Source organism: Platalea leucorodia, assembly GCF_965183815.1.
Source record: "Platalea leucorodia genome assembly, chromosome: 28".
NCBI lineage: Eukaryota > Metazoa > Chordata > Aves > Pelecaniformes > Threskiornithidae > Platalea > Platalea leucorodia.
In genome coordinates, this window is record NC_138850.1 from 1 (window position 1) to 10,154 (window position 10,154).

Below are 10,154 nucleotides of genomic sequence, written 5' to 3' on the forward strand. Positions count from 1 at the left end.
AGCCCCCCATAGCCCCCCCACAGCCCCCCCACAGCCCCTATAGCCCCCCATAGCCCCCCCACAGCCCCTATAGCCCCCCCCCAGCCCCTATAGCCCCCCTACAGCCCCTATAGCCCCCCCACAGCCCCCCCCAGCCCCCCAGAGCCCCTATAGCCCCCCTACAGCCCCTATAGCCCCCCACAGCCCCTATAGCCCCCCATAGCCCCCCCCAGCCCCCCAGAGCCCCTATAGCCCCCCTACAGCCCCTATAGCCCCCCACAGCCCCTATAGCCCCCCATAGCCCCCTATAGCCCCCCTACAGCCCCCTATAGCCCCCCACAGCCCCCCCCAGCCCCTATAGCCCCCCTACAGCCCCTATAGCCCCCCATAGCCCCCCCACAGCCCCTATAGCCCCCCTACAGCCGCTATAGCCCCCCATAGCCCCTATAGCCCCCCATAGCCCCCCACAGCCCCTATAGCCCCCCATAGCCCCCCCCAGCCCCCCAGAGCCCCTATAGCCCCCCTATAGCCCCCCCCAGCCCCCCAGAGCCCCTATAGCCCCCCCACAGCCCCCCCACAGCCCCTATAGCCCCCCTATAGCCCCCCCACAGCCCCCGTATAGCCCCCATAGCCCCGCTATAGCCCCCCCAAGCCCCTATAGCCTCCTATAGCCCCCCTATAGTCCCCATAGCTCCCTTATAGCCCCCCCATAGCCCCTATAGCCCTCCCCAGCCCCCCCATAGCCCCCCCACAGCCCCTATAGCCCCCTATAGCCCCCCTATAGCCTCCCCCAGCCCCTATAGCCCCCCCCACAGCCCCTATAGCCCCCCCACAGCCCCTATAGCCCCCCCCAGCCCCTATAGCCCCTCAGACCCCCTATAGCCCCCCCAAATCCCTTAACCCCCCCCAGCCCCCCATACAGCACCCCAGCCCCCCCCAGCTGCCCCGCAGAGCCCCTATAGCCCCCCCAGATCCCACACACCCCTCCCCACCACCCCCACACCCCCCCCAGCCCCCCCCTCACCGGGTCCATGGTGAAGCAGGCCCGGTCCCAGTCCATGGAGGCCCCCAGGCGCCGCAGCTGCTGGTAGATGCGGTCGCCCTTCCTGGGGGAGAGGGGCGGCTGTGGGGGCGGCTGTGGGGCGGCTGTGGGCGGCTGTGGGGCAGCTGTGGGGCTGTGGGGCGGCTGTGGGGGTGGCTGTGGGGCAGCTACGGGGCGGCTGTGGGGGCGGCTGTGGGGCAGCTATGGGGCGGCTGTGGGGCGGCTGTGGGGCAGCTGTGGGGCGGCTGTGGGGCTGTGGGGCGGCTGTGGGGCGGCTGTGGGGCAGCTATGGGGCGGCTGTGGGGCAGCTGTGGGGCTGTGGGGCGGCTGTGGGGCGGCTGTGGGGCTGTGGGGGCGGCTGTGGGGCGGCTGTGGGGCAGCTATGGGGCGGGCTGTGGGGCGGCTGTGGGGCAGCTGTGGGGCGGCTACAGGGCGGCTGTGGGGCTGTGGGGCTCTACAGGGCACCATGGGGGCTGGATGCGGGTCCCTATGGGGTGCTGTGGGGCTGGCTGTGGGGTTCTATAGGGCACCACGGGACACTGTGGGGTGCCGTGGAGCACTGTGGGGCTGGATGTGGGGCTCTATGGGGCACTGTGGGGCTCTATAGGGTGCTGTAGGGCTCTATGGGGTGCCGTGGGGCTGGCTGTGGGGCTCTCTAGGGCACCACAGGACACTGGGGGGTGCCGTGGGGCTCCATGGGGTGCCGTGGGGCACCGCGAGGTGCCGTGGGGCTGGCTGTGGGGCTCTCTAGGGTGCCACGAGAGGCTGTGGGGCGTCACGGGGCTGGCTGTGGGGCACCGGGGGAGCCCTGTGGGGGCACCAGGGGCTGGTGTGGGGCACCGGGGGGGCCCTGTGGGGCACCGGGGGCCGGTGTGGGGCACCGGGGGGACCCTGTGGGGCACCGGGGGCTGGTGTGGGGCACCGGGGGGGGCCCTGTGGGGCACCGGGGGCCGGTGTGGGGCACCGGGGGGACCCTGTGGGGCACCGGGGGCTGGCTGTGGGGCGCGGGGGGGCGGTGTGGGGCACCAGGGGGTCCCTGTGGGGCACCGGGGGCTGGCTGTGGGGCACCGGGGGGCCGGTGTGGGGCACCGGGGGGACCCTGTGGGGCACCGGGGGCCGGTGTGGGGCACCGGGGGGCTGGCTGTGGGGCACAGGGGGGCCGGTGTGGGGCACCAGGGGGGTCCCTGTGGGGCACCGGGGGCCGGTGTGGGGCACCAGGGGGACCCTGTGGGGCACCGGGGGGCTGGCTGCGGGGCGCGGGGGGGCGGGTGTGGGGCGCGGGGGGCGGTGTGGGGCGGTGTGGGGCAGCACTCACTCCTCCTTCCAGCGCCAGACCTCCTGCAGAAAGGCCTCGCGCCCCAGCTGGTGCCGCGTCAGCCCCCGCTGCCGCCAGAGCTGCCGCTCCACCACCACCTGCGTGGCGATGCCGGCGTGGTCGCAGCCCGGGTTCCACAGCGTCGTCGCCCCGCGCATCCGGTGCCTGCGGGGGGGGAGCCGCCGTGGGGGCGGGGGGAGACTTGGGGGGCACGCCGTGGGGGTGGGGGCCTCACCGTGGGGCTGGGGGAGGGGTTGGGGGGCACGCCGTGGGGGTGGGGGGCCTCACCGTGGGGCTGGGGGAGGGGTTGGGGGGCACGCTGTGGGGCTGGGGGCCTCACTATGGGGGCTGGGGGAGGCTTAGGGGGCATGGCGTGGGGCTGGGGGGGACTTGGGGGGGCACGCCATGGGGGTGGGGGCCTCACCATGGGGCTGGGGGAGGGGTTGGGGGGCACGCTGTGGGGCTGGGGGCCTCACTATGGGGCTGGGGGAGGCTTAGGGGGCATGGCGTGGGGCTGGGGAGGCCTGCCGTGGGGCTGGGGGGGACTTGGGGGTTTTGCCATGGGGCTGGAGGCCTCACCATGGCACTGGGGGCTGCGCCGTGGGGCTGGGGGGGACTTGGGGGGGCACGCCGTGGGGCTGGGGGCTGCGCCGTGGGGCTGGGGGGGGACTGGGGTGCACGCCGTGGGGCTGGGGGCTGCGCCGTGGGGCTGGGGGGGGACTGGGGGGCAGGGAACAGGACGGTGGGGGGCGGGGGGGGGGGGGGGGCGGGGCCGCGCCGTGGGGCAGGGGGCCGGGGGCCCGCAGGTGGCCGTGGGTCGCCGTGGGGCGCCGTGGGTCGCTGTGGGTCGCCGTGGGGCGCCGCGGGTCGCCGTGGGGCGCGCTCACCAGCGGGCGAGGCTGTCCTGGATGGCGCTGGTGAGGGCGTGGCCCAGGTGCAGGGAGCCGGTGACGTTGGGGGGGGGGACGCACATCATGAAGACGCCGCGGGGGTTGGGCTCCGCCACGCTGGAGCGCTGCGGGGGAGGGGAGGGGCTTGCACCAGGATCCCTCGCACGAGGGCCCCTCGCACGAGGGCCCTTGCACGGGGGGGCCTTGCACAAGGTCCCCTCGCACGGGGCTCCCTCGCATGAGAGCCTCGCACGGGGCTCCCGCGCACGAGGGCTTTGCACGAGGGCCCCTCGCACGAGGGCTCCTCGCACGAGGGCCTCGCACGAGGGCGGCGCTCACCCCGTACTCGGGCTTGAAGAAGCCCTGCCGCTCCCACCAGCTGTACCAGGCCGCCTCCACGTAGCGCGGGCTGTAGGACTCCGGCAGCGGCACCGAGACGTCTGGGGGGACACGGGGGGGGGGGGACAGGGACACGGGGACACGGGGGGGGACAACAGGGACACGGGGGGGGACAGGGGACACGGGGACACAGGGGGGGACGACAGGGACACGGGGGGGACGACAGGGACACGGGGGACAGGGACAACAGGGATGTGGCGGGGACGGGGACAAGGGCACAGCGGGGAGGGGGACAACGGGGACGGGGACGCAGTGGGGGCGTGAGGACAGGGACAGGGACACGGTGGGGATGGGGACAGGGACACGGTGGGGACGTGGTGGGGACGGGGACAAGGACAGGGACACGGTGGGGAGGGGGGACGAGGGGGACAGGGACACGGCAGGGACAGGGACAAGGACAGGGACGTGGCGGGGAGGGGGACAACGGGGACGGGGACACGGCGGGGATGGGGAGGGATGGGGACAGGGACGTGGCAGGGATGGGGACACGGTGGGGACGTGGCGGGGACAGGGGGGACAGGGACAAGGACAGGGACACGGTGAGGATGGGGACAACGGGGACGCGCGGTGGGGACGTGGCAGAGATGGGGGACAGGGATGTGACAGGGACACGGGACGGGGACACGGTGGGGAGGGGGACGACGGGGACGGGGACACGGTGGGGACATGGGGGGGGACGGGGGGGGGACGGGGGGGGGGACGAGATGGCGGGGGGGGGGGGGGGGGGGGACAGGGACAGAGGGACGCCTCAGCACCGCGGCCAACCGGCCCCGGCCCCCCCCGTGGTCCCCCCCCGTGTCCCCCCCCATGTCCCCCCCCCCATGTCCCCCCGCCCCCCCCCGTGTGTCCCCGTGTCCCCCCATCCCCCCATGTCCCCCATCCCCCCCTGTGTCCCCCCCCATGCCCCCCGTGTCCCCCCCTGTCCCCCCCATCCCCCCCCCGCCCCCTCCACCCTTCTTCTCCCCCGGGGGGGTGGGCAGGTCGTACGTCAGCACCCCGGGGTCCCGCCGCTCCTTCCTCGGCGCCCTCGCCTTCGCCTGCGCGCAGGGAGCCCCGTCACCGCCCCCGCCGCGCCCCACGGAGCCCCGCCGCGACCCACGGACACCCACCATGCCCCACCGCGCCCCACGGACACCCACCATGCCCCACCGCGCCCCCGCCGCGACCCACGGACACCCACCGTGCCCCATGGCACCCCGCCGCGACCCATGGAGCCCCACGGTGACCCACGGAGCCCCGCCGCGACCCACGGCGCCCTGCCGCGACCCCACCGCGACCCACGGACACCCACGGAGCCCCGCCGCGACCCCACCGTGCCCCACGGCGGCCCCGCCGCGACCCACGGACACCCACCGCGACCCACGGCGCCCCGCCGCGACCCACGGAGCCCCGCCGCGACCCACCGCGCCCCGCCGCGCCCCCGCCGCGACCCCACGGACACCCACCGCGCCCCACCGCGCCCCACGGTGACCCACCGCGACCCACGGACACCCACAGCGCCCCGCCGCGCCCCCACCGCACCCCCACCGCGACCCCACCGTGACCCACCGCGACCCACCGCGACCCACGGACACCCACCGCGCCCCACGGCACCCCACCGTGACCCACCACACCCCATGGCGACCCCACTGCGACCCACCATGACCCACCGCGCCCCATGGCACCCCCATGGCACCCCACGATGCCCCACCACACCCCACCGCGACCCACAGCACCCCACTGCGACCCATGGCACCCCACAGCACCCTACCACGACCCACGGCGCCCCACTGCGCCCCACCACACCCCACTGGGGGTCCCATCCTTGTACCCCTGTCCCCCCACCCCACCATCGGTCCCGTCCCGCCCCGCCGGGGGTGGGGGTGGCCGTGGGTCCCGCCCCGCCGTGGGTCCCGCCCCGCCGTGGGTGGGGGTGGCCGGGGGTGGGGGGGGGGCGCCCACCTGCTGCTCCCGGTTCTTCTCCTGCTTCTGCTGGAATTTCTCCAGTTTCTCCCGTTTTTTCGCCTCCTTCTTCAGCTGCACCGCGCTCTTGGCCGGGGGGGGCGGCGGCCTCCTGCCCCCACGGCAGCCTCCTGCCCCACGGCGGCCTCCTGCCCCACGGCGGCCTCCTGCCCCACGGCGTCCGGCTCCGTGGCCTCCAGCCCCACGGCGGCCTCCTGCCCCACGGCGTCCGGCTCGGTGGCCTCCTGCCCCACGGCGTCCGGCTCGGTGGGCCTCCGGCCCCACGGGCCCCAGCTCCCCTGGGGGGGGCAGGGCCAGGCCTCGGTCCCCGGCCCCACGGCCCCCAGCCCCCCAGCGACTCAGCCGGGGGGCGGGGCCACCCCCCAGAGCCCCACGGCCCCCCCAGCCCCATGGGCCCCCCCAGCCCCTCACCCCCCACACCCCCCATGGCCCCCCCAGCCCCCCGTGCCCCCCAGGTCCCTCCCCATGCCCCATGTCCCCCCCAGCCGCCCCCCCCCCAGCCCCACAGCCCCATGTCCCAGCCCCACATCCCCCCCATCCCCGCCAGCCCCCCCAGGTCCCCCCCAGCCCCCCGTGCCCCCCACGGCCCCCCACGCCCCCAGCCCCACGGCCCCCCCCCGTCCCCCCCAGCCCCACATCCCCCCCATCCCCCCCAGCCACCCCGTGCCCCCCACGGCCCCCACGCCCCCAGCCCCACATCCCCCCCGTCCCCCCCCAGCCCCCCGACTCACGGGGGGGGGCGGGGGCGGCCTCCCCGCAGAGCCCCACGTCCCCCAGGACGGCGCGGAAGTGGGGGCTGCCCCACGCAGGTCAGGAACCAGCGGGTGACGCGGGGGAAGGGGGGCGCGGGCGGCCGCGTCCAGCACCTGGGGGGGACAGGGGGTGGCCCCATGGGGACACGGGGGGACACGGGGGGACCCCATGGGGACACGGGGGACGGGGGGACACGGGGGGTGGCCCCATAGGGACACGGGGGGGACCCCATGGGGACACGGGGGGACGGGGGGACACGGGGGGTGGCCCCATAGGGACACGGGGGGACCCCATGGGGACGCGGGGGGACGTGGGGGACACGGGGGGGGTGGCCCCATAGGGATGTGGGGGGGACATGGGGGGACGTGGGGTGGCCCCATGGGGACACGGGGGGGACACGGGGGGGATGTGGGGTGGCCCCATAGGGACATGGGGGGACATGGGGGGACATGGGGTGGCCCCATGGGGATGTGGGGGGACATGGGGGGATGTGGGGTGGCCCCATGGGGACACAGGGGGACACGGGGGATGTGGTGTGGCCCCATGGGGGACACGGGGGGGACGTGGGGTGGCCCCATGGGGACGTGGGGGGACACGGGGGGACGTGGGGGTGGCCCCATAGGGACACGGGGGGGGACACAGAGGGATGTGGGGTGGCCCCATGGGGACACGGGGGGACGTGGGGTGGCCCCATGGGGATGTGGGGGGGACACAGGGGGACGTGGGGTGGCCCCACGGGGACGTGGGGAGCGGGTCGCTGGGGTGACATGGGGACACGTTGGTGGCCCCGTGGGGACATGGGGGGTCCCGGGGGGGGGACCCGGGGGGTCCCTGTGGGGCCGTGGGGGGACATGGGGGGCCCCGTGGGGACACTGGGGGCCGGGGGGGGGGTCCCGGGGTGACGCGGGGGCGACGCCGGGGGCGGCGCGGTGCGGGGGGGGCCACTCACGTGCTGGAAGGGGCGCAGGAGGGCGCAGGTGACGGCGACGTCGGCCAGGGTGAGCCCCTCCCCCGCCAGGAAGCCCCCTCCCCCCAGCGCCGCCTCCAGGGCCCCCAGCCCCCGCCGCAGCTCCTCCCCCGCCCGGCGCCGCGCCTGCGGGGGGGGCACAGGGCGTCGGGAGGGGCCGCGCGGCCCCCACGGGCCCCACGGCCCCTATAGCTCCTATAGCCCCCCTATAGCCCCCCCCACGGGCCCCACGGCCCCTGTAGCCCCCCGATAGCCCCCCCCATGGCCCCCTATAGCCCCCCTATAGCCCCCCCACGGGCCCCACGGCCCCTATAGCCCCCCCATGGCCCCTATAGCCCCCCCTACAGCCCCCCTATAGACCCCCCACGGCCCCTATAGCCCCCCTATAGATGCCCTATAGACCCCCCATGGCCCCCATAGCCCCCCCATAGCCCCTATGGACCCCATAGCCCCCCCCACAGCCCCTCCCACAGCCCCTATGGCCCCATGGCCCCTATAGCCTCTCCGTGATCTCCATAGCGCCCCTATAGACCCGCTATAGGCCCCTATAGCCTCTCCATGACCTCCATAGCCCCCCTATAGCCCTCTATGGCCTCCAGAGCCCCCCTACAGACACCCATGGCCCCTCCCACGGCCCCTCTGGACCCCATAGCCCCCCTATAGACACCCCATGGCCCCTATAGACCCCCTATAGACCCCCCACGGCAGCTATAGCCCCCTTATAGACACCCACGGTCCCTCCTGCAGCCCCTATGGACCCCATAGCCCCTATAGCCCCCCCCGTGGCCTCTATAGCTCCCCTATAGACACCCATGGCCCCCCCCACCGCCCCTATGGACCCCATAGCCCCCTAATAGCCCCCCCCATACCCCCTCTATAGGCACCCATAGCCCCTCTATAGACCCCCTATAGCCCCCCCCATGGCCTCTATAGCCCCCCTATAGACACCCATGGCCCCCCCATGGCCCCCCCACGGCCGCTATGGACCCCATAGCCCCCCCATAGGCACCCATAGCCCCTCCTGGGGCCCCTACAGACCCCCATAGCCCCTCTATAGACCCCCTATAGCCCCCCCATGGCCCCCCCCGGCCCCCCCCGCCCCCTCACCTCCTCGGGGCCCCTCTCCAGGATGGCGGCCGCCGGGGCCAGCTCACCCTGGGCAAACGCCAGCCACTGCCCCCCATAGCCCCCCCCCTCCCCATGGCCCCCATAGACCCCCTACAGCCCCTATAGCCCCCCCATACCCCCCCATAGCCCCCCCATGGCCCCCCCGCCCCCCTCACCTCCTCGGGGCCCCTCTCCAGGATGGCGGCCGCCGGGGCCAGCTCACCCTGGGCAAAACGCCAGCCACTGCCCCCCATAGCCCCCCCCCTCCCCATGGCCCCCATAGACCCCTACAGCCCCCATAGCCCCCCCATACCCCCCCTATAGCCCCCCCATGGCCCCCCCCGCCCCCTCACCTCCTCGGGGCCCCTCTCCAGGATGGCGGCCGCCGGGGCCAGCTCGCCCTGGGCAAACGCCAGCCACTGCCGGACCAGGGCGGCCTGGGGGGGGGCGGGCGCCCAGCAGCGCGGGGGGGCTGAGGAAGATGGCGGCGGGGCCGGGCCCGGCCAGCAGCGCCCCGGCGGGGGTGCGGAGCGCGGGCAGGGGGGCGCCGGGCCGCAGCCCCCCCGGCGGCGCCGCCCCCGGGCCCAGCCGCTGCAGGCGGGGGGGGCGCGGGCCGTAGCGGGCGGCGATCAGCACCGGCAGCGAGGGGGCGTCGGCGGGGGGCGGCGGGAGGAAGAGCAGCGGGGGGGGCGGGGGGGCCGCCATGGCCTGGGGGGGAGAAGGGGGGGGGAGTAAATGGGGGGGGGAGAGAAATGGGGGGGAGGGGGGAGAGAAATGGGGGGGCAGAGTAAATGGGGGGGAGGGGGCAGAAATGGGGGGGGAGAAATGGGGGGGGGAGAGTAAATGGGGGGGAGGGGGGAGAAATGGGGGGGAGAAAGGGGGGGAGAGAAAGGGGGGGTCAGTGGGGGGCACTGGGGGGGTTGGGGGCACGCGGAGGGGGGGGAATTGGGGGGCTGGGGGAGGGGCCTGGGGGGCGCCAGGGGGCGGGGGGCTCCCGGAGGGGGGGGAATTGGGGGGCGGGGGGGGGTCCCGGGGGCCTGGGGGGGGGGCGGGGGGGCTCCCGGAGGGGGGGGGGGGTGGGGAGGCCCCGGGGGGGGGTTGGGGGTCCCGGGGGGGGTCAGGGGTCACCGGGGCCGCGGGGGGCGGGGGGTGGGGGGGTCCCGGGGGGGGTCAGGGGTCACCGGGGCCGCGGGGGGGGGGGCCCGGGGGGGGTTGGGGGGGGTCGCGGCCCCGCCCCCCCCCGGTACCTGCTGCTGCCGCGGCGTGAGGAGCAGAGGAGCAGACACGTGGTGCGTGCGTGCGTGCGTGCGTGCGGCGCATGCGCGCAGCCGCGCCCGGCCATTGGCTGAGGCGGCGGGAGTGGGCGGGGCTCGGCCTCTACCAGCGAGCGCGGCGGGGGGGGGGCGGAGCGGCGCCTCGGCGGGGCGGTGCGGCGCCCCCTGGCGGCGCGGAGGGGCGGCTCCTCCCCAGGAGCCCCAAACCCCCCAAAAACGGACCCCAAACCCCCCAAAAACGGACCCCAAACCCCCCAAAAAGGGACCCAGGCGGCGGGGACCCCCCAGGGCCCCCCCTCAACGGGACCCAGCAGCTGGGGACCCCCCAACCCCCCCCCAAAGGGGACCCAGGTGTCCGGGACCCCCCCAAAAAGGGACCCAGGAGTTGGGGACCCCCAGGGACCCCCCCAAAAAGGGACCCAGGGGTCCAGGACCCCCCAAAAAGGGGACCCAGGAATTAGGGACC

The 10,154-nt window shown here is 76.0% G+C and overlaps 1 protein-coding gene across 1 annotated transcript; it reads right to left on the reverse strand.

Moving 5' to 3' along the window:
- Positions 1 to 1,003: 1,003 nt before the first annotated feature.
- On the reverse strand, positions 1,004 to 8,668 carry LOC309601057 (valine--tRNA ligase-like; the record flags this gene model as incomplete). Its single annotated transcript, XM_082333889.1, has 8 exons — positions 1,004 to 1,085; positions 2,337 to 2,501; positions 3,224 to 3,351; positions 3,566 to 3,666; positions 4,578 to 4,662; positions 5,567 to 5,865; positions 6,393 to 6,453; positions 8,591 to 8,668. Coding segments are annotated over 8 exons (999 nt in total), but the record flags the coding sequence as incomplete, so codon positions are not given.
- Between the last annotated feature and the right edge of the window lie 1,486 nt (positions 8,669 to 10,154).